A 25,512-nucleotide genomic window follows, 5' to 3' on the forward strand; every position below is an offset into this window, starting at 1 on the left:
GTGATGTTTTTGGGTTGTCATATGATATGTAGGTTTACTACATTGGAGCTGAATATATTACATTCTACATATATTACCAACTCTAACAAACAACACTTCCAACTGCAACAGCATGAGAGCATTCGTTAACAGCTTGTTTGTTTTATTAAATAGAAGCTGGGCTGGGTTTTCCTGTGTGGGAGGACCTAGAACCTGTCTCCCACTGTGTAACACTTAATCACCCACTCTTAAATGTTATGACACAATGCATTGCACTGGATCATCTACTACTTTGTTTCAGTAAATGGAAACATGGATGGATGGGTTGTATTTGTCCTGTGGAGGAGCAATTGGTATATGTCTGTCTCTGAGTAACAATTCATCACAAACTCTTATATGACACAATGCATTGCAGCATACCGCCTCATTTCTTGATTCAATGAATAGAAACATGTATGAGTGGGTCGTGATTGTCCTGTGGGGGAAGAATTAGAATCTGTCATTCATTCATCACCTAACATATATAACACAGTGCATTTCACCATATAGTCTCTTTTCTTGTTTCAGTAAATGGAAACTGGGGTGGGTGGGGTTACTGGTCCCCATGCACATTGTCCTGTGGAAGTGGAACAAGAACTCGCATCCGACTGTGCAACAATCCCGCACCCCAACACGATGGTTTGTTCTGTTCTGGCGAGGAATCACAACTGGATTATTGCAACAGTGAACCCTGTCCAGGTATATTTGTTATACAAAACAAATTGTATTTGCTATAAACCAGTGTGTGTATGCCACATGATAAATTACAAAATATATACTACGTCGGAAGGCATACTACACCATTTTTAATGTAACAAAGAGCAGTCTATGCCGCTTAAGGAGCCCCGCCTTCGTTTTATTATACCCCCACAAACGAAGTTTGAGGGGGTATATAGGAGTGAGCTTGTCGGTCGGTCGGTCTGTCTGTCGGTCGGTCGGTCTGTCGGTTTTCATGATTTCCGGACGATAACTCATGAAAGGCTTGACAGATTTGAACAATTTTTGGTACACAGGTGTAACATCAGAAGATACAGGTCAAGTTCGATATTGGGGCTGGTGGGGCCAAGGTCACTGTTACTAAAAATAGAAAAACGGTTTCCGGATGATAACTCATGAAAGGCTTGACAGATTTGAAAAAAAATTGGTACACAGGTGTAACATCAGAAGATACAGGCTAAGTTCGATATTGAGGCTGGTGGGGCCAAGGTCAAGGTCACTGTTACTAAAAATAGAAAAACGGTTTCCGGACGATAACTCATGAAAGGCTTGACAGATTTGAAAATTTTTTGGTACAACGGTGTAACATCAGAAGATACAGGTCAAGTTCGATATTGGGGCTGGTGAGGCCAAGGTCAAGGTCACTGTTACTAAAAATAGAAAAACGGTTTCCGGATGATAACTCATGAAAGGCTTGACAGATTTGAAAAAACATTGGTACACAGGTGTAACATCAGAAGATACAGGTCAAGTTCGATATTGGGGCCGGTGGGGCCAAGGTCAAGGTGACTGTTACTAAAAATAGAAAAACGGTTTCTGGACGATAACACATGAAAGGCTTGACAGATTTGAAAAAATTTTGGTACACAGGTGTAACATCAGAAGATACAGGTCAAGTACGATATTGGGGCCGGTGGAGCCAAGGTCAAGGTCACTGTTACTAAAAAAAGAAAAACGGTTTCTGGACGATAACTCATGAAAGGCTAAACGGATTTGAACAATTTTTGGTACACAGGTGTAACATCAGAAGATACAGATCAAGTTTGATATTGGGGCTGGTGGGGTCAAGGTCACTGTTACTAAAAATAGAAAAATGGTTTCCGGACGATAACTCATGAAAGGCTTGACAGATTTGAACATTTTTTGGTACACAGGTGTAACATCAGAAGATACAGGTCAAGTTCGATATTGGGGCTGGTGGGCCAAGGTCAAGGTCACTGTTACTAAAAAAGAAAAACGGTTTCTGGACGATAACTCATGAAAGGCTAAACGGATTTGAACAATTTTTGGTACACAGGTGTAACATCAGAAGATACAGATCAAGTTCGATATTGGGGCTGGTGGGGTCAAGGTCACTGTTACTAAAAATAGAAAAATGGTTTCTGCTTCATAACTTTAATTGGGCATGAGATATTGTGATGAAACTTGCTGTAAAGGCAGCCTCTGTGAAGACAATGCTTGTGATTGAAAATGGGGCCAGTGGAGTAAAGGTTTTTGTGCACTGCTACGAAAATAGAAAAACGGTTTCCGGACAAACAATACATGCATGATAAAAGAAGATGCAATGTGCAGTAACCTTGGAGTTATGGCCTCTTTTCATAGGAATGGTTTGCCATTCCTGTGTCCAGGCGGCATTTGGGGGTATTCGTCACTCCTGTGACAGCTCTAGTTACTGATAAGGTGATATACACACACGGTAAACGCTATTTATTTTAATTGAAATCAAAGTTTGTTTTCATTTGGTGAGCTACAGTGATAAAGTGATTTTCTGTCGTTCTCCATCTTCATATTTTTCCTTCTAACACCTTCCCCTTTAAACCAATAGGACAATTTCAACCAAACTTGAAGGCTAAGATGACCCTGTATCAAATTCCTTCACCACATCTTGTTAAACAAAAACATGACCGCCAGGGGGAGGGAACTGCTTTTCACTTTTGAATGAACAATAAGATTTTAAGAACATTTGTTGCAAGCATATTTTTTTTCTTTTGATTTCACAAATGTTTGAACCAAAGAGAATGTGATAACTGCATGGCGATCAAGTTCAACAAATTCCGGATCATATGTTCTAGTCCATGGTGGATGGACGGAGTGGAGTGATTATGGTGAGTGCTCTGCAAGTTGTGGAGGAGGCCACAGACGTCGGTTCCGATCCTGCTCGTCACCGCCTCCCAGCACTAATGGACGTCTGTGTTCCGGAGCGATAGATGACTCTCAGACTTGTAACAGTCAACCATGCCCTGGTGATTTTTACATTTTCCAATGACGATGTTTTATAAGCTGCTGTGTGATGCATCATTGCCTTTTTGGTAGCCCCCTTTCAAAATTATTTAGCAAAAACCTTAGCAGAAGGCTACTACCATATCAGTTCAGTCTTTTGTATTTTTTTTAGCTTAAGCCTTAGCAGAAAGGAACTACCAAATAAGTATAGCACCTCCATAACTGTTACCCAATACCTTAGCAGAAGGGTGCTACCAAATAAGTGCAGCACCTTTCCATAACTCTTTAGTTTAAATCTTAGCTGAAGGGTGCTACCAAATAAGTGCAGCACCTTTCCATAACTCTTTAGTTTAAATCTTAGCTGAAGGGTGCTACCAAATAAGTGCAGCACCTTTCCATAACTCTTTAGTTTAAACCTTAGCTGAAGGGTGCTACCAAATAAGTGCAGCACCTTTCCATAACTCTTTAGTTTAAACCTTAGCTGAAGGGTGCGACCAAATAAGTGCAGCACCTTTCCATAAATTTCTAGCTAAAACCTGAGCTGAAGGGTGCGACCAAATTAGTCCAGCACCTTTTTATAACTTTCTAGCTAAAACCTAGGTTTAGTCCAGTACCTTTTTATAACTTTCTAGCTAAAACCTTAGCGGAAGGGTGCCACCAAATTAGTCCAGCACCATTTTATAACTTTCTAGCTAAAACCTTAGTGGAAGGGTGCTACCAAATTAGTCCAGCCCCTTTTTTATAACTTTCTAGCTAAAACCTTAGCGGAAGGGTGCTACCAAATTAGTCCAGCACCTTTTTATAACTTTCTAGCTAAAACCTTAGTGGAAGGGTGCTACCAAATTAGTCCAGCCCCTTTTTTATAACTTTCTAGCTAAAACCTTAGCGGAAGGGTGCTACCAAATTAGTCCAGCACCTTTTTATAACTTTCTAGCTAAAACCTAGGTTTAGTCCAGCACCTTTTTATAACTTTCTAGCGAAAACCTTAGCGGAAGGGTGCTACCAAATTAATCCAGCACCTTTTTATAACTTTCTAGCTAAAACCTTAGCGGAAGGGTGCCACCAAATTAGTCCAGAACCCTTTTATAACTTTCTAGCTAAAACCTTAGCGGAAGGGTGCCACCAAATTAGTCCAGCACCTTTTTATAACTTTCTAGCTAAAACCTTAGCGGAAGGGTGCCACCAAATTAGTCCAGCACCCTTTTATAACTTTCTAGCTAAAACCTTAGTGGAAGGGTGCTACCAAATTAGTCCAGCCCCTTTTATAACTTTCTAGCTAAAACCTTAGTGGAAGGGTGCTACCAAATTAGTCCAGCCCCTTTTATAACTTTCTAGCTAAAACCTTAGTGGAAGGGTGCCACCAAATTAGTCCAGCACCCTTTTATAACTTTCTAGCTAAAACCTTAGCGGAAGGGTGCCACCAAATTAGTCCAGCACCATTTTATAACTTTCTAGCTAAAACCTTAGTGGAAGGGTGCTACCAAATTAGTCCAGCCCCTTTTTATAACTTTCTAGCTAAAACCTTAGCGGAAGGGTGCCACCAAATTAGTCCAGCACCTTTTTATAACTTTCTAGCTAAAACCTAGGTTTAGTCCAGCACCTTTTTATAACTTTCTAGCGAAAACCTTAGCGGAAGGGTGCTACCAAATTAATCCAGCACCTTTTTATAACTTTCTAGCTAAAACCTTAGCGGAAGGGTGCCACCAAATTAGTCCAGCACCCTTTTATAACTTTCTAGCTAAAACCTTAGCGGAAGGGTGCCACCAAATTAGTCCAGCACCATTTTATAACTTTCTAGCTAAAACCATAGCGGAAGGGTGCCACCAAATTAGTCCAGCACCCTTTTATAACTTTCTAGCTAAAACCTTAGCGGAAGGGTGCCACCAAATTAGTCCAGCACCTTTTTTTTTAACTTTCTAGCTAAAACCTTAGCGGAAGGGTGCTACCAAATTAGTCCAGCACCTTTTTATAACTTTCTAGCTAAAACCTTAGCGGAAGGGTGCCACAAAATTAGTCCAGCACCTTTTTATAACTTTCTAGCTAAAACCAAATTAGTCCAGCACCTTTTTATAACTTTCTAGCTAAAACCTTAGCGGAAGGGTGCTACCAAATTAATCCAGCACCTTTTTATAACTTTCTAGCTAAAACCTTAGTGGAAGGGTGCCACCAAATTAGTCCAGCACCTTTTTATAACTTTCTAGGTAAAACCTTAGCGGAAGGGTGCTACCAAATTAATCCAGCACCTTTTTATAACTTTCTAGCTAAAACCTTAGTGGAAGGGTGCCACCAAATTAGTCCAGCATCTTTTTATAACTTTCTAGGTAAAACCTTAGCGGAAGGGTGCCACCAAATTAGTCCAGCACCATTTTATAACTTTCTAGCTAAAACCTTAGCGGAAGGGTGCCACCAAATTAGTCCAGCACCTTTTTATAACTTTCTAGCTAAAACCTTAGCGGAAGGGTGCCACCAAATTAGTCCAGCACCTTTTTATAACTTTCTAGCTAAAACCTTAGCGGAAGGGTGCCACCAAATTAGTCCAGCACCTTTTTATAACTTTCTAGCTAAAACCTTAGTGGAAGGGTGCCACCAAATTAGTCCAGCACCTTTTTATAACTTTCTAGCTAAAACCTTAGCGGAAGGGTGCCACCAAATTAGTCCAGCACCTTTTTATTACTTTCTAGCTAAAACCTTAGCGGAAGGGCGCTACCAAATTACTCTTAAGCTTTAGCTATTTCTAGCAGGTGGGAACTACTAAAAACATAAGGTGCACCATCCTTCCATAAACATTTAGCTAAAACCCTAGCAAAAACATGTCTACTTAATACAAGCTTCACCACTTATCGGTGGTGCAAAGAAAATGAGCTTTGACCATTCTGTGAAGCCCTCTGTTTACCTATACACGCATGAGTATGATATTATTTTATCTAATGATCTATTATATCTAATATATTTATTAAATGCACATATTTCGAAAATCGGAGAAAGTGGTAACGAGTAAAAAACCTTTAAAACAGGTTGGCTACGCGTTCACTTGATTTAGATAAACACATTAAGAACATTGCGGGGCATGCACAAAGAACTGTAATCTATAGCACACATCAACACTTACAAGCTCTTCTTAAAAATGAAATATGAAAAATGGAACTTATATAGAACATTTATTTACTTGAGGTTACCCATATTTGGGAGTAAGAGTGCATCTTTTAAATAGGCCTTCTTTCTTTTATCATTGAACAATCCATTCTGGAACGTACAAAATAAATTTTGAAGCCTGCCTAAAACGTAAAAGGCATTTCTCGGTGTATACTTATCACAAAGGCATACAGCTTCAATGTACACTATCTACAAACGAAAATACTCAGTACTTCAAAATCTAAAGTTTACTTTAGGCGGAAATCATAACTTCGTATTGCGTTCCTACACTTTACATTCTCATATCGGAATCAAAATCTATATTTTACTGTTAGCGGAAATCAATGAAAGCTTCTTAATTTAATATGGCGTTCCTAAATTTAATATTCACGTATCAGACATCGTTTGCAAGACTTAGGGACCGAAACTGGCAGTTATTTGGTCAAATGTACCGGCGTATAAACACTCACGGTAAATCATACTCAAAAGCGCCACTACTTCTCCACTGTCACAATCACAATACCGACAGTACCACTTTGTTAAATATATTTATATTTTCTTTTTAAGAAGAGCTTGGAAGTTTTGATGTGTACCGACGTAAGTTCTATACATAAAAGTTCTATTTGCATGCCCCGGTATAATCTAAAGGTGTTCCTATTCACATAAGAGCAGTTGAATTGCAAGCAGATATCGCAATCGGGAGAAAAGCATATATCGGGAAAAAAGCTCCTGGCACCATAGTTCGAACAATATTGAAACGAAATTATAGCCAACCTGTTGTAAAGGTGTTCTTACACGGTACCATATTCTCAGACTTTCGAAATATGTCCATTTAATAAAATTATTAGATAAAATATAAGTCATACTCATGTGTGTACAAGTAAAAAATACACAGCCGCATTACGGATGTATCGACTGTTCATTTTCTTTGCACCACCGATAAGAGAGATAAGAGGTCGAGCTTGCGTTAAGGCGTGAGAAGGGCACTACCAAACAAAGACAGGGTGCAGCAGTCTTCCATAATGTTTCATTTATGTATATACACATGTACGGGTAACTGGTAGTACATGAAAATATCGACTAACATTGAATGCAAAACTTCCAGAAACTATGTTGGTACAGAAAACCCATCTGGTTAATTGCCTATCTCTTTTTCAAGGATTACCATACACCAGAAACAATCTTCTTGTTTCTTTATTTCAAAGAAAATGGACGTTTGGGTGAATAGTTTAATGAGTTTTCCAAGTTGTGTAACAGTGCAGTGAATATATGCATCGGACCAGTAATGGAACTCTTGGAACACAACATTGGCAATCAAAGCATTTGTTCTAAATACTCTTAACAACTTATGTTTCATTTACAAATGCTTATTTTTTGGGGCAAGAGGTTTTACTGGAAAACCTGTTCCAAGACATTAGACGTTGGCTCACATTTCGGATTGAGGGCGTGCGCTTCGGATTGTGGCCGTATTTATCGGACAGTGCCCGTACGCATCGGACATTGTCGTACATAACAGGCCAGTTCCGTATGTATCGACAGTTGCCGTATGTATCAGACAGCAAGTTTATGTACTGGACAGTGGAGTTAATAGGATGTTGATATTTGTCAATCATGATTTTGTGTTATAATTAATTACGATGTCTGTTTTCCCATTTCAAAAGTTGATGGTCGTTGGGGTGAATGGCTTGAGTGGACGACCTGCTCGCAGACATGTGATACGGGGCGTATGTATCGAACAAGGGAGTGCATAGGGACCCGACACGGAGGGCGACAGTGTCGGGGAGACAGTGAACAAATAATGAATTGCGTACTGAAGCCTTGCTACTGTAAGTGATTATAAAGCTAATAGCTGTATAGTTTACAGTGCATTTACTTAAGCATCACAGGAAACAGAAGTTGTAGTCATGGAATGAGTTTGTAATCATATAACCATTTTATATAGCTTTCCAAGTTGAAGAATGTACATTCTGTGAATTTAAAGTTTTTAATGATCGATTAAGAGAATAAGTTGAGTTTTGGCTACTTATTATGTATGTATTACTTCTAGATATTCATCATGAATATTTACACTTCTAGATAATAATCATGAATATATTTTGTCTAGATAATTATCCCGAATACATTAACTTGAAAATTGTTATCCTGAATATATTCACTTCTATTTAACTATTATGAATATATACACTTCTAGATAAATATCTCGATATATTCACTTCTAGAAAATTATCACGAATATAGTCACTTCCACTTCTCTTATCATAAATAAATACACTTCTAGATAGTTATCATGAATTTATGAACTTCTGGATAAACATTTTGTTTATGTTTACTTCAAGATAATTATTATAAATATATACACTTCTAGATTTTACTCCTGAATATATTTTTGTTTAGATGAACATAATTATCCTGAATATATTCACTTCTATATACTCAATAAATATACTTCAAAATACATGTCTTGTAAATATTCACTTAATCACAGATCACTATCATAACTATATTCACTTTCGAATAATTATCATGAATTAATTCACTTCTAGATAATTATCATGAATATATTTACTTCTGGTTAAACAGTTTGTACATATTTACTTCTTGATAATTATCATAAACATATATACACTACTAGATATTCATTATGAATATACTCTCTTGAAGATATATATTCACTTCTAAATAATCATTATAAATATATACACTTCTAGATAATTATCGTAAATATACTCTTTTGAAGATATATTCACTTCTTTATAAGTATCATGAATATTTTATCTCGTAGATAATTATAATGAATATACTCTCTTGTAGATATATATTCACTTCTATATGACTATCATCAATATATACGTTTGTAGATAATTATCATCAATATACTCTCTTGAGGATATATATTCACTTCTAAATAGTTATCATGAATATATTCACTTTAAGATATATATTCACTTCTAGATATATATTCACTTCAAGATAAATGCTCACTTATCTATGATTATCATGAATATATTCTATTTAAGATATATATATATTCACTTCTATATAGTTAGCATGAATCTTTTCAAGTCTACATATATATTCACTTCTAAAAAGTTATCATGAATCTATTCTCTTCTAGATATTTATTCACTTCTAAACATCGCTATATTCCAGCAATTCCAGTGATAGCAGAGGGAACCCTGGTTGGTACCATCAACAACGTACAGATCCCGCATACTGGTTTTACCGCCGATATGATTCCGCTGCCGGACGGCTCCGCAACCCATGTTAACGTCACTATAAGGGGACTTCCAACAGAGATAGGTAAGGCAATTTAGAACGCACAATATTAGGCGATGCATTTTTTTTAAATTTATCATGTTTAACTCATTTGACTTCATTGATAAAAACAACAACATAAAAATATGATTTGTTTTACAAACTATCATGTATGGAACACAACTCTCAGACTAAAAATTCAGGATTGTACATTTGGATATTGTTAGGACCGGCATTTTATAATGCGAGCTAGTGCCGTATAATAATTACATGTGATCATTTTTAGCGCGTCTGTTCGAAGAATAAGGAGAGCTATACTACTCACCCAAGCGTCGGCGTCGGCGTCACACCTTGGTTAAGGTTTTGCATGTAAGCACCTTTAAGTCATTATCTCAGTAAATACATCATGTATTGCATTGAAACTTTAGATATGTATTCCCAACTATATAACCTACTAAATTAATGAAGTTAGATAAAACGTATTTGAATTTAATGCAAATAACGGGCCTACATATTTGACTTAGAAATTCTGGGTAAGGTTTTGCATGTAAGCACACATAGGTTAATATCTCAGCAACTACTGGATGTATTGCATTAGGACTTTATACAATGGTACTCAACCTTCCAACCTACTAAATTAACCAAGTTAGATAACTCTAGTTTGCATTTAATGCAAATAATTGCCCTTTATTATTCGACTTAGAAATTCTGGTTAAGGTTTTGCATTTTAGCACACATAGGTTAATATCTCAGTAACTACTCGATGTATTGCATTGATACTTTATACAATGGTACTCAACCATCTTACTTAATTAACCAAATTAGATAACTCTAATTTGCATTTAATGCAAAATATATACCCTTTATTTTTCGACTTAAAGATTCTGGATAAAGTTTTGCATGTAACCACATTTTAGTCAATATCTTAGGAAATACAACATATATAAAATAAATATTGCAACAAGACAAGGTTTCTATGATGCTACAAATGACAGTCTTCAACAAGGGAGGTATTTACAATGTGATGACCATTAAAAAGGAGTTCCATACGGGCAATTTATCTTTGCCCTTGGGCAAGATAAGATTTTCTAGCATGGTTAAATTTTTGGATCTACTAATCTGAGGTGGGAGAGAACTCTATCTTGCATATTATATAATTTTTGCCCCTTTATTATGCGACTTAGAAATTCTGGTAAAGGTTTTGCATGTATGCACACTTAGGTTAATATCTCAGCATCTACTTCATGTATTGCATTGAGACCCAACCTACTTGAATAACCAAGTTTGATAACTTTATTTTGCAAAAAATGGCCCTTTATAATTGTACTTAGAAATTCTGGTTAAAAATGTGCCTGTAACAACACAATTATGTTAATATCTCAGCAAATACATCATGTATTGCATTGAAATCTAATCTAATTTTACAGTGATTTAACCAAAACATTTCAATCCTTACACTGAAAAGCGGCGGAATAGTCGAGCGCGCTGTCTCTGTTTTTCTTTAAAACCACTTAATTCATCTATAAAAAGATGGCTGTATTATACTTTTATACGGAAACATCAAGGATTATTTACTGCAACTTAAAAAATTTCTTTTAAAGGAGGAAGTACTGATTTCTATTTATTGAAAGGATTTTCAACAATTTAATATGCTCAAAATAGATTTACTGATAAGCTCCTTCCCTATATACTGATACCGGTCGGACAAGCAATGAACGACCAGGCATCCGCTTAATGATTGCAATAGGTTTACTATGGATTTAGGGGTTTAGTTCTAGGTAAAAATGTTTTGTTTTGTTTTCTGGACAAAGGCATTCACGGTGTTTGAAAGAATGACACAAAGTATTGTGTCAAAGAGCGGCTGAAAATTACTCTTTGGTCCTCTTACCTTCTAGAAAAAACAACAAAAAAACAAAACTACATAAAAACACGAGAAGAATATGGTGTCCATGACAGATAAACGTTTAATTTGACAAACATGACATGTATGCATATCTTCAGAGCATAAGGACCTATAAAATACAATATACTTAAGAAACTACTTGCAACTTAGGATGTTAATAAAAAGTTAACTATATTTCACTTAAAGATGCACTCTTACTCCCGATTTAGATTTACCACAAATAAAAAAAAATGTTTTAATATACCAAACAGGATGAATAAACAATGGTTCTTATGAAGGAAATCGAGTTTAATTTGAAAGAAAGGTGCATAAAACACAGTATTTCTACCTTATTAAACGATAGTAGACCACAGTTAATCTTTTAGCCTTCACCAATCATTATTTTTTTTGCGTTTTCAGCTAATAAATACACGGTTACAATCTTGTTATCAGTATTTCTTTTCTATAAGTGCATTATTGAGTAAGAAGTTAAAGGTTTTATCACTCGAAATTAATGTTAGTTATACACGTGCATGTATTGATTTTGAATAAGAGTGTCACTTTAAAGTGTATTTAAGTCAATTTGTAAACATGCATGCTTTTAATACATTTTGTAATATATTTAGGTTCAACCTTAAATGTTATCATATTTACTTGCATTGGTAACTCTTAATATGTTTTAATGATGTCGCGTCCCGGCCAACAGACAGGGAGGTGTGCCTTTATAATGGAATAAGTGTTAAGTTCTTTTTAAAATGTAAAATTATTTATTACAATATACACGGAAATAGAGCGCAATAAAACAGGTTCATATAAATTTAATTGGAAGCCCACCAAACTGAATGACTTACAAGCAAACGCATTTACAAATAATATTCGAGAATCAGCGCGTATCTATGATTAATCAAATTAATACTATAAATGTATACTGATTTGTATCTTTGGTAGTGAAAGTGTTTCAAGAGGTTGATACGTAATTAGCATGTGTTATCTAATTTCCGTTAGCTGCATATCTTCTCAGTCTAGGGAAATTGCAAATCAGCCTATCAGCGAAAACGCCTCATAAGTCCAAGAAATCACCAGGAAATTGAACCAGTCAATTAATCAGCACTTAGCAGGCCATCCATACTTGCCAAGTACATGTATACAATGAACACATTTCAAATTCATGTATGTATCTGCATTGCTTTTTAGGGCTGAAATTTAGTTATTCTAACTCTTAGTTATGTATGGTCCAAGGTCAAGGTAATAAGTCACAGGCCAGGTCGAACTCGTATGGATGAAGGGAAAACGTAACCAAAGCTTTGTATGGAAAAGTGTATTTTTACAATAAATATTTGACATCAGTTTTCTAAAATGTTTGTTCAAGCATTAATTAATATGCATTGCATTTATATTTGGAAAGCACTTTTATTTAATCTTGAATATGTTTCTGACAAAGTGGCTGTCAGGGGACATGACGTTTGACAAGAATATCTTGTTTATTTAGCAAAATCTTGTCGAAATTTGCTTGTTCTATTTCGAATATTGAACCCAAGAAACTAATTAGACCCACACAATACACTCGACATAAACACTTGAGTGTTTCAAAACGGATATTTGAAGAACAATTCTTCCTGGTCTAGTCAATGACAAAATAGAGAAATACCAACAGCATGACTATCTAAAACGCAGTTTAAGCTTGTCACAGCAAGGGTGGTGTATAAATTTTTGAAATAAAATACATTACGGCTCGTGTTTTAGAGAAAACTTCATAAAATAATAAACACTGAGGAAAGACATAATGTTTATATCTGTGACTAAGGTAAAATGCAGACTGTTAACAATTTAAATAAACCATAATATTATAAAACTAGAAGAAAACATGACCTCTGCCGATTCATCCATTAGTAAGGGATCTGACCAGATCCATGATTACAGTTATTCAAAGTGTGAGGAAGATGACGTAAACACTGAAGCCCAGCACTTCTGTCCAAAATGTGAACACTATCTTTGTGACAAGTGTGCGAGCGTGCATGGGGTTTATTTAAAAAAGCATACTGTGTATGGGCGTGGAGACATTCAAAAATGGGCGGGGTTCTCCATGGATAAATGTGACCAACATGGCAACAAGTTGAAGTTCCACTGTGATGACCATCAAAAATTATGCTGCAGTGACTGTGTGACCCTCAACCACAGGTGAGATTATAACATCAGAAAGTTACTGTTAACTGAGTTTTATGGATGCAAGTCTTTAGAATTAATACTAGATGCATTTTCTTCTGCTTTCCCGAAAAATGGAATAGTATATACACTCCGTCCGTTACTATTGTGTCTCAGATGAATCAACTCAATTTTATTCGAATTTCAAACACAATTCATAGTATTGTGAAGCTCATGGGAAGGGGGTCGTGTATATCATTTGTTCCTCTTCGAAGATTAAGGTCATACTTAGAGGTTAATTGGCTATCACTCTAAAAAGGCGAAATCGCAAATGTGCCTGTGACAGCTCTACATGGAAAATTACTGATCTGGAAAAAAATATGCTAACATTTAATACGATAACTTCATCTGTATTTTGACCCAATCTTCAGTGAGACAATGAGAGAAAATTTGAGATTGTGTTATGCTATCGGGTATTTAATTTTTATGCTTATTGAGTGGAGGGGAACATTGGTCAAATATCAAAGTCTTGAGATAACCTGGAAAATCAATATTAGGTTATATGATTCTTAAACATGGTGGTGGTAATATTTATAAGATTTATGTTGATTTTGTGGTAAAGAGGTTTACGGTCATGGTCTTCTTGTCACATTTTACTTCAAAATTAGTAATTAACCATGATAGCTGCTTGCAACAATTGAAATATACACAATTTGCCTTTTGTTTTGTTTTTGTTTTGTTAGATTATACGCTTCTTTGCTGTTCTTTTTACCCAATGTAGACATAACCTTAAAATGAACAATTTAGTGCAGATATAATATTAGCCTTTATTGTGAAAAAAGATCGGAAATTAATTTCTCTGTGCGCTATCCATGTATTTGCATCGCTGTACCCATTAAAAACATGCGTTTATGTACTCCAGGCTATGTAGAAGCATCAGTAATATTCCTGACCTGGCGAGGGGCTTCTCGAAAACAGAAGAATTCAAGCGGCTGCCAGCAGCAGTGAACAAGGTTGGGAGCGTGCTTGATGAGCTCAAGAATGCCAGAATGAAAGACCAAGCCTCACTGAAGGACTCCTACAAGAACATCATTGCTGAAATCAAGGCTCTCCGCAAAGAGATAAACAAGATCTTAGACCAGTTTGAGAAAAAGTCTGTTCAAGAATTGGATCGTTTGATTAAAGATTTAGAGAAGAGAGTGAAAGATGATTTGGACACTTGTGCCCATATGAATGATCAACTGAAAACCATGGTGGATAAGCTACAGCAGATTACTGGCAAAGCGGAGGAGACCGATTCTTACATCGGATTTAGAAAATGTCAGACCAAGTTAAATGAGGTAACCAGTATGGTGCAAGAAATACAGAGAAGACCAAGAGAAGGGGTTATGTTCAAATATGATGAAAGTGTATTACCATTTCTCAGAAACATTCTTGGCACTGTTGAAAATGTACATTCCATATCAAAAACAACAGATAACATCCATGTGTTTAAGGCTCAAATTGAAAGTCACCATTCTGTTAAAATAAAGAATGATGAAAAAGATGGCTTTATTTTAGGTATCTGTGAGTTGCCCAGTAGAGAGGTGGTCATTGCTGACTTCAACAACAGAGTGAAACTTCTAGACCAGCAGTTCAACGTCATTGATTGTGTTGATCTTCCTGCTGTTCCTTTTGACTTGTGCTCCATTCCTGGTAATGAGGTTGCTGTAGCTTCTCAGGCTTACGATTCCGTAGCGAATGCTGGTGACACTTTACATGAGATACACATCCTGTCAGTTACCAAAGGGCAACTACATGCAGTGAGAAAGTTCAACACAGACCACATGTGCCGCTCCGTTATCCACCACAAGAGCCACCTATATGTGGGCTCATATGATGCCTTATACATGTACACCATAGATGGACGTTTGGAAAAGAAGATGTATGAAGACAAATCTGGTGGCAGAACGGTGTACAAGAGTGCTGCTAGTCCTGATGGGGAGAGATTTTATGTTACAAATAACCGTCAACATAAATTAGTCACAATGGACAAAAATGGGCAAGTTCTATCTAAATTTGAAGACCCTGAATTGAAGCAGCCCGCTGGAATATGTGTCAGCCCTTGTGGATATGTGTTTGTGTGTGGAAGTGTTTCCAACACTGTGTTACAAGTAGACCGGGAGGGGACACAGAAGCTAGCCACAGTTGTCAGGGGGACAGATGACGTGTGTAAGCCTGTGTCAGTATGGTTCAATCATGCCTCCAACCTCATTGTTGGGAAAAGTAAAAGTGACGATATCCTTGTCATAAAGCTGTGCTAAGCAATGAATAAGATTTATGAATCATTATGTTGTATGTGTATGTGATGTCTATGTGAATGCCAAATGTTAAGTTAGTATGTGTTATATTGATCTATGAGCTGTACATGTATCAGGTGATTTGCCATTGATATTGTAAATATTTGTATTATCATATTACAATGTATTTCCTATTATACAAAAATTATTATGTATTGTACATTCAACTGTATGTGCTAGTATATTGTGTATATATCTAGAACTTTTGAGTGACCGGGGGAGGCGGAAAAAATATTTTTTATTTTATATACCTTACTTCCGTTTTAAAAGTAAACTATAACTGTGTTATTTTGTTTTTGCCAAATTTTGTCAAAAGGAAATATTTTGTTGTAATGGCGTGACTGAGTTTTTTTATTCTTGTAGCTGGGAATAGGATGTAAACTCAAGGATTAAAGGTATATAAAAAAAGTAAATATTATCCTAACAGTGATAAGCATAATTCTTGTGCTCAAATTATGTTCTCCATGTTGCGAATGAAAACTTTTCATGGCGTAAAGCCACAATGTTTGGTTTGTTTAATTATTTGTTGTTGTTGTTGTCTTAATCCTTTAAATTGCATGAATCGATGATGTTTAAATGGGAAATACGCATTTTAGCTTGCCTATTCGAAGAATAAGGAGGTTTTACTACTCGCCCCATCGTCGGCGATGACGTCGGCGTCCGGTTAAAGTTTTATGGCAGGTTGGCAATGTCACTCATAACTTCAATACCCTTCATTCAATCACTTAATACTTCACACATTTTTTCAGGACCATGTCCCAATGAGGTTACATAACTACATAGTATCCGTAAAACAATTTATAGCCCTTGTTTCACTTAGGAACTTAAAGGTTAAAGTTTTAGAGCCAGGGACTTTGGATAAACTTCTTGGGCAGATTAAAGTTTTACGGCAAAATGGATTTTTACAAATAACTTCTATACCATTCATTCAATACACTTAATACTTCACACGGTTGTTGTTTCGGACCACCACACAAGTAGGTTACATAACTCCATAGTATCCATATTATCCTTCATACAAATTATGGCCCCCGGCTGACTTTGAAACATAGGTTAAAGTTTAAAGGCAGGTTAAAGTTTTAGGGCAAGTTGGGATTTTAGATTTGTAGATGATAACTTCTGTACCCGTCATTCAATTGACTTTATAATTCGCACAATTATTGACGACCATATCACTATAAGGTTACATAACTCCATTCTAGCCCTAAATACAAATTATGGCCCTTGATTTACCTTTTTATTTATATTTTTTTTTTCTTTGGCAGGCACATTTTTATATTTTTAACCAGGTTTTCACAAGGGAAAACTAGTTATTTGATTGACCTGCGTCATTGTTCGGGCGGGCTGGTGAGAATAATCTCAGCTAGATTTGACATATAGAGACCAAAATTTGTATTTACGAAGAGTTTATGGGGGCCTTTCACGAGATTGTGTTTGGGGTCCGATGGTCAAGGTTACTATAAATAGAAAAATGGTTGGTCGATATATCGCGACCAAACTTGGTATATATGAGAAGTTTATAGAGACCTTTAATGGGATTGTGTTTGGGGCCCCGAGAGTCATGGTCAAGGTCAAGGTCACTTTTGCTATAAATAGAAAATGGTTAGTACTAAATAACGTGAGTAAAGGTTGACATGGTTTGACTTAACTTGGTATATAGGACGAGTCTATGTGGACCATTCATTGGATTGCGTTTTAGGCCCCGAGGGTCAAGGCCATTCTTACTAAAATAGATTACCGTTTGGTACTGAATAACTTTAGTTATGGTTGACATATTGTGACCAAACTTGATATGTAGAAATAGTTCATGGATGACTTCCATGGGATTGTGTTTGGGACCGCTCACAACAAAGGCGGAGGCTCTGTCAATCATTTTAAACCTGTTTTTTAAACGCGGCGTTTCTTCTTTACTTTAACTATTACCTTTTTAATTGCTTTTGACTGGCACATATTGCATCATTATTGTATTCTTTTCTAAGACAAAACGGCGGAGACGAGCGTGCTGTACTATGACAGCTCTTGTTAATTTAAGCTGTTTGCAGTACTTTTAGGCTTTAATAGAAGTATATGTGATCGATTTGTCCGACATTCATATGTTTTGTTGCTTGATCAAAGAAGGTGATGTGTACTTTTATAAAGGTATATACTATATTATTAAATTATGATATATTAAGGTTATATTAATCACCATATTTAATGTATAGCTGTTATTATAATAAATTAAAAATAAAGACGTATTATTTTTTTTTATTTCTCATTATTTCGAGAAGTTAAATTTCAAATTGGAAATAAAAAGTGACCTTGACGATTGCTACCCAATTGTTCGGTAAATGGAACTTTGTATTGAAAGAGTTTTACCATTCGGCAAATATTCAACTACCAATTGGTGACAAAAACTATATATATACACTCCCATACAACACAATTATGTTTGTTAAAGGAATGTGCAACTTTAAAAAATGCAACCTTTCAGAACCGATCCGAACGATTCTAAAGCCTTTGGAATCACTCCTTGAAAACCCCATTAAAGCCCCATCTTCTGTACTTCCGGTCCTTTTTATCTTTGTTTTCTGTCACAGTGTCCTGCTGCAATACAGATTTAAGATTTGAGCTAGATGAACATTGTGGGCGGAAATAAGTTGTGCAACATGGTCTTTCTGTAATAAGATTGATCATCTTTCAATGGTCACTTACTTACTTGTTAAAATATTTGTGAAAAAAATCACTTACATAGTGACTTAAAAAGTAAATCTTCGAAAATAAATAGTTACCAGTATTTAAAGTGATAAAAGTCTACTATTTGCTTAATCTGATCTTCGGCCCGAATTAGTGCTTTTGCTTTTCGGGCTACTTTTGTGGCTGTTGAAAGTTGATGTTCCAGCATTTCGATCTGAATGTAACAAAGTAGATCATAAAAAGTTAACTTATCTTATGCACTGAATAAATCATAAAATAAATAAATGAATAACTTAGTGTATAAACAAAAAAGAGGTTTTACCTGTCTTGGAATCCATGTAATTTAAAGAGCTAGTTCTACTCGCAAATTTATAATTTCTGTGTTTACATTACAGTGATTGACTACTGAATAGTAAAAGTGACCCTGGCATTTAAAATCAATACATAAATATGTTTAACAAACATAAATTTTGAGTGATAAACTTCTTACTAAATAATGCATTAACGGAAAATATTAATTACTGATTACAATATTGTAACCGTGTATTTAATAGCTGAAAACGCACACATATTAAATGACTGGTGGATCAAAAATTATTTGCAATAATCAACTATCGCCTCTTAAGGTAGAAATGCTGTGTGTTCTGCACCTTTCTTTCAAATTAAACACGGTATCCTTCAGAAGAGCCATTGTTTAGATATTTGTTCATCCTTTTCACTAAATTAAAACAATTGTATTACTTGCGGAAGATCTTATTTCGGAATAAGAGCGCATCTTTAAGACACAGGTATGTTTTACAGGCCTTGTCCTGTAACCCCCTGTTTTTCTACGTAACCTTACCTGAGAGAGTTAAAGGATACTTTTATATTGTGTCTAGCAGAAGCTTAGATAAAGCAACACATTTCATGAAGAATGGTTAAAAAGTTAGACTGTGAAAGTGCAAATCATATACATGTATTTTCAATTAAGTTTTAATAAAAAGTATTACGACCTGCTTACCGATTATTTAAAACTTGATAAATTACATGTTTTCATTGCATTTAATTTACGAACTCTCGCACTTAGAGCACTAACCCTTATTAATTTATCAGTTCACAAAGCCGAACAACTTAAAGTACGTTGTATGTATTTATTATTACTCGTTGGGTACATTAAGCAAACGGGATTTCAAAATTCAATGAAGCTCACACTATCTGGTTACCCGCTCCCTCATTATGCTACTTTAACCATGCTGGAAACCTTACTACTAAAGACAGTTAACTCTTGCAAAGAGGTAGCATATGTCTTTGCGGTTTTTATTTCCCATGCACTTCATGAGAGTGATAGTCGCATTAACATTAGAAAATTATCGGGAATGAGCAAACTTTCGGGAATGAGCAAATCTCTGGGAAACGATGTTTGCTCCACCCACATTAATACTACTACAAAACGCTCTTTCGTTAGCATTAATATAACTACTAAATGGCCATAATCACTCATGGACAATTTCGCAATTTGGCAATAAATTTTGATCTCCATTGCATTTCATTACCCCATAAACTTTAAATTCCATGACCCGGAGCTCATATCAGTTTTTTTCACCAGTATGTCAAATAATGCGTAGAATGCAAAGCTAGTATCTTTAAATTTGTAAAGAATAATAACAATTTTTTCAAAATGTAAAATATAATTGCAATGAAACTTTGCAAATCAGTATGTCCCTGTGTATTTTAAAATGTCATTAACAAATGATCGTTTGAATAAAATAATTTAAAGAATAAAATCATTGTTTCTTAATTTTTGTACGATATTTAAAGAACCTACGAAATATTTAATGATTCTCAATAATAACCTTTTGCCTATGTTTTGTAGACAAAATTTTCACAAATTGTATGTTTGACCATTGACCTTCTGACTACTAAGACAATAGAAAACCCTACTTTTAGGTTTTTATATTGTAAGTCCAGTTATTTTTCTCGTTTTTTCTGCGAACAAAGTTTTGCACGAAAAAACATCGGGTTTTGACCTACAAATCTTCAAAAGGATAGGGGCCATCCACTCATCAATTATTACCTACAAGTGGAGTTGCTCGCTTCTAGGTCAAACTATTACTTGGTTAATACTTACGTCATTTTCCACAATGATTTAAATTTGACATTGATGATTGACTAATCGAACCCATGATCAATGTATTAGTCAAGAGCAACATACACTTGCAGTTTTATGTTTCAGTCTCTCTTTAATTATTGCGAAGTCTCGAAGGGAAGTATTTGGTAGTTTAACTGTTCGTCCAACCATGTCTCCACACATCCACGCATCCATAACTATCGTGTCTCAGCTATAACTTATTCACTTTATTTTATTCAACTTGTATCAAATTTTACACAGAAATGTACAGCAGCAATGTATTGCGCTCCACGTATGTGTTTTTTGCTTTAGATATGGAGGTCTTACATTACTACAGGTAAGCTTGGTTTCATTCCAACAAGGCCAAATTCGGGGTAATTGTCATATTCCAATGACAGCTCTAGTTTTAAAAGAGTGCACTATAACGAATTGTAATGGTTTATGATTGATTTGAAGTAATACTTGCATTGGATAATGGAGTGGTTAAGTCCTATTTGGGGTGCTGATTACACTTTTGGTCACGTTTGTTGGATTGTCCATGGCAGTGGGCAAGTCCTAAAATCTAAAACTATACAATAACAATACCTGAGACAAGCTCAGTAGTCAAACATTCAAATATAAAACATGTTTTGAGGCATAATGTTTCAAACGACACTAAGTTCCATCAATACAAATATAAGCGATATGTATGAAGCTTGGCTAATATCTCATTAGAGTTTATATGTTCAACGATGCGACGCAAAATCAATGCTACATTTACTTTCAGCTCCGCACTTTAGACATCTAATATCTGCCCTAAGCCCGGTGTATTGGAGCACAGCAACAGAAATTGACGGGGCAGCTAACGGCTTCACCCTATCTGGTGGGGAGTTTACAAGAGAGTCACAAGTCCAATATACCACCGGTAAGTATTTTGTACCGTCATTTGCCGATGCGTTTTCCGAGATACGGTTATAAAAGTCTGCAGGCCTAGCGGCCTACAGCCTAAAAACTACAGAAAATTCATTTCCGCCCATTTCAATACATGTTCAGATTGTATATACCTGTGTAGATATTATATATAACAATGTCAATACAATTTGCTGAGACTATCATTTAATTGTAGGTGAGATCCTGAAGCTATCCCAATATTCCAAGGGCGTTGATGATCAAGGGAGACTGCAGCTTGATATCGTTGTCAGAGGCAACGTGCCGGATATTGACCCCGGCAGGAAGATTGAAATATCACCGTATTGGGAACAGTACACGCAGACTGGACCATGTAAGATGTCATGATGCATATTTAACATTCCTTTTAATTATGCCCCTTCTAAGAAGAGGGGTATATTGCTTTGCACATGTCGGTCGGTAGGTCAGTCGGTCCGTCGGTAGACCAAAGCTTGTCCAAGTGATAACTCAACAATTCCTAGACGTATGGTCATCAAACTTGACATGAAGGTTGGGCCTGACCAGTAGATGACCCCTATTGATTTTGGGGGTCATCGGGTCAAAGGTCAAGGTCACAGTGACCTTTAATGGTAAACTAATTGTGAAGCTTGTCCGAGTGATAACTTGACAATACCTGCACCAATGGCCCTCAAACATGACTTGGAAGTTGGGCCTGACCAGTAGATGACCCCTATTGTTTTGGGGGTCATCGGACAAAAGGTCAAGGTCACAGTGACCTTTAATGGTAAACTAATTGTGAAGCTTGTCCGAGTGATAACTTGACAATACCTGCACCAATGGCCCTCAAACATGACTTGGAAGTTGGGCCTGACCAGTAGATGACCCCTATTGTTTTGGGGGTCATCGGACAAAAGGTCAAGGTCACAGTGAACTTGTATGGTAAAAGGTTGTCCGAGTAATAACTTGACAATGCCTGCACCCATGGCCCTTAAACTTGACTTGGAGGTTGGGCCTGACCAGTAGATGACCCCTATTGTTTTTTGGGGTCATCGGGCCAAAGGTGAAGGTCACAGTAACCTTGAATGGTTAAAGGTTGTCCGAGTGATAACTTGACAATGCCTGCACCCATGGCCCTCAAACTTGACTTGGAGATTGGGCCTGACGAGAAGATGGCCCCTATTGATTTTAGGGGTCATAGGGCCAAGGGTTAAAGGTCACAGTGACCTTGAATGATAAAAGGTTGTCCGAGTGATAACTCAACAATTCCTGCACCCATGGCCCTCAAATTTGACTTGAAGGTTGGGCCTGACAAGTAGATGACCCCATTGATTGTAGGGGTCAAAGGCCAAGGTCACAGTGACCTTGAAAGCAAACTCGACAATTCCTAGACCTATGGTCATCAAACTTAACTGAAGGTTGGGCCTGACCAGTAGATGACCCCTTTTGACTTTGGGGGTCATTGGGCCAAGGTCAAGGTCACAGTAACCTTTAATGCAAAAAAATAACAAATCTTCTCCAAATGCAATGATATCTCAACAATGACTGAACCTATGATCATCAAACTTGACATGGGAGTTGGGCATGACCAGTAGATGACCTTTTTCTCCCACCTCAGATAAGTAGATCCATTAATTTAGCCATGCTAGAAATTCTTATCTTGCCCACGGGCGAAGATAAAATGCCCGTATGGAACTTCTTTTAGTGGTCACCACATTGTAATTACCTCCCTTGTTGAAGACTGTCGTCTGTAGCGTATCATGGAAACCTTGTCTTGTGGCATTGTTTAGGACGCTGGTTTATTATTTCTCGCTTCAAATGTCACCAGAAAACAGTTTTCACGCACCTTTCAAGAAATAATGCTTCACTCTTCTTAGAACTATTTAAAGACCGATCAGACCATTAACACACTCTGAATCACTGCGCGAATATCCATGACAACCACGAATTATCGCATATCCGTACGCAATTATTTTCACTAAGCGCAAACGAGTTCAAGCAAAAAAAATACATTTTAATTAAATTTTGTTTAACTAAGGTGGGAGAATAAGCATCTACCATAGCCGCTCGTGTAAGATAGGTTCATCCCGACCCTCGCTGAGCTCGGGTCGGAATGAACCTATCTTTCACTCTCGGCCATGGAAGATACTTATAATCTACGGCATCCAATGTCAGTGACAAATCAGTTGTCATTTTGGTCCATGTATATTTCATTCAATTGTCCATATAATCCTGACAACATGGCACTCAGGGGGGGGGGGGCATAATGTTTGACAAACATCCCTTGTTTACCTTTAACCATGAGATGGAACCATTCAACTTCAGATGTTATCTTGAACCTTCAAGGGTTACCTTAAACCTTCGGGTGTTCCCTTTAAGCTTCAGGTGTTTCTTGAAAAAAACATCCTGTGTAATATATAACGTTGACAAAGTTAAAACAATGTATATTATTAACATTTAGAATTAGAATAATCGCACGAAGAGTAAACTAGCTTTACAGTCGGATTCTTGAAATATAAAAAAATGCCTTTCGGCTTTTGCAAAAATCCGGCTGTGAAGCAGTGCATTATGGAGGAATGTCTTGACCCACTGAACATATCCTTTAGCATTATTTGCCTGGATGACCTTATAACCTACTCTGATACTTCTACAAGCTCTCATTATGCAAAAAAACCCACAGTAATTGGTTGCCTTTGAGGAAGAATTGGTCGGGCAGGGTTTTAAGATATAAATTAATGTGTCTTAAATGCGCACAATAAAGGTTGATGCATTTCTTATTTCAATGGATATATCGTGCTTAACTTATTTGAATTTAACATATAAAAACACATCATTTGGTTAAAAGATAAGAACATTAAAGCCTTTATATGTTTTTGTTTTCTTTTAATTAATAACTACGTTGTAACAAATTCACATGTTAAAAGCGCCATAATATCGCTCATACATTTTTAACTGTACGAAAATCCTATGCAGTTTTGTTTTGTTTTGATCATTAAAGTCAAATGAGTTCAATATAATTATGTATTAAAATTCAAATAAAAAATGCTTTTGTATCAACCTCCATTGTGCGCCTTTACTATCATTTTTGCATTTAACCGGCGGGATATTAATACACTGTATGTTTTATTTATTTGTTTGTGACCAATCTTCTTTCTCCGTACTCAAAAAAGTGAGAACTGTATTGGTATTGTATTTTTCTTTACTTTATTTATGTTTCAAACTTAAATTTATACGGCATCGACATTGCAATGACGCCTCGGAAGGAATAAAAACTAATATTTTTACAACTTGTAGCCCAACCTAGTCCTTCTCATTTTGTTTGAAACGTCAGGAAGAGCTTAAGAGGTCAATAAATAGGGTCGGGTGGTAATACACATTGTTTTTGTAACAGGCCTTTTTTATATCTCATGCAATTAAAGAATAGTGGTTATGAATTCTTACAAACAAGAAAATCCGGCAAATATTAAATCATTGAAGAATATCGTGTTATTGCAACACTTATTGTTATATCGTACATATGTCTGCCTCCTTGGCCTAGACTGTTAGGGCGTCGCCCCACGAAGCGGTGGTCGAAGTTTTGAGTCCTACTAGGTATTTGTTTTGAAATGGCCGAATGCTGACCAAACATATACTTCAATTATGGTTAGCGATTTCCTTCCTGCTGGGCGCCCGCATATGGGATAGGCATCGGGAGTAAAACTGTTCATCATTCAGTGTGTCTCATAATTCCAACGGGCAAGCCCTGAAACGAGAGGGTTGACACTTTAACAAAAACGCTTTACTTGTTTATATCTGATTTTCTAGCAACTGTACATGCACAGTCAACACGCCTGTTCCACGTGGACGGATTCATGCTGCCGTATGCGTGGAACCATTCCATCATTTATAACGGTGACCAGCGGCAGTCCTTCCTCGTGCAAAAGTTGCATGCACGGAATTTGAACGTTATTGTAGCACCGGAGAGAGATATTGTGTAGTTCGGACTGGATGCCAGTATAGAACCAGGTACTAATTTTGATAAACCAAAATAACTTCCTAAATACTGGCCCAAATGTCTCGAACAAGCCGATTAAACCTGATCTTATTATGAAAGCTCCTAAGTTCTGTTGTAGTATACTTTATTGTATTATCCTCTTTAA

General features: G+C 36.4%; 2 protein-coding genes across 2 annotated transcripts in view; both read left to right on the plus strand.

Annotated features, from left to right (window-relative positions):
- Positions 1-25,512, plus strand: part of LOC128222941 (hemicentin-1-like) — a 110,343-nt gene that overhangs the window by 75,556 nt on the left and 9,275 nt on the right. Inside the window, exons 63-69 of the mRNA XM_052932131.1 lie at positions 547-717; positions 2,808-2,978; positions 7,749-7,913; positions 9,238-9,387; positions 21,255-21,392; positions 21,594-21,749; positions 25,178-25,378. Coding sequence (XP_052788091.1) covers positions 547-717; positions 2,808-2,978; positions 7,749-7,913; positions 9,238-9,387; positions 21,255-21,392; positions 21,594-21,749; positions 25,178-25,350 — 1,124 coding nt within the window. The 3' untranslated portion in view covers positions 25,351-25,378. The remainder of the gene's footprint in view (positions 1-546; positions 718-2,807; positions 2,979-7,748; positions 7,914-9,237; positions 9,388-21,254; positions 21,393-21,593; positions 21,750-25,177; positions 25,379-25,512) is intronic.
- Positions 12,872-17,942, plus strand: LOC128222942 (uncharacterized). The gene is made up of 2 exons (XM_052932132.1): positions 12,872-13,402; positions 14,289-17,942. The coding sequence occupies exons 1-2, from the start codon at positions 13,089-13,091 to the stop codon at positions 15,667-15,669; spliced, it is 1,695 nt and encodes a 564-aa protein (XP_052788092.1). The 5' UTR covers positions 12,872-13,088; the 3' UTR covers positions 15,670-17,942.

This window comes from Mya arenaria, chromosome 17, assembly GCF_026914265.1.
Source record: "Mya arenaria isolate MELC-2E11 chromosome 17, ASM2691426v1".
NCBI classification, from domain to species: domain Eukaryota; kingdom Metazoa; phylum Mollusca; class Bivalvia; order Myida; family Myidae; genus Mya; species Mya arenaria.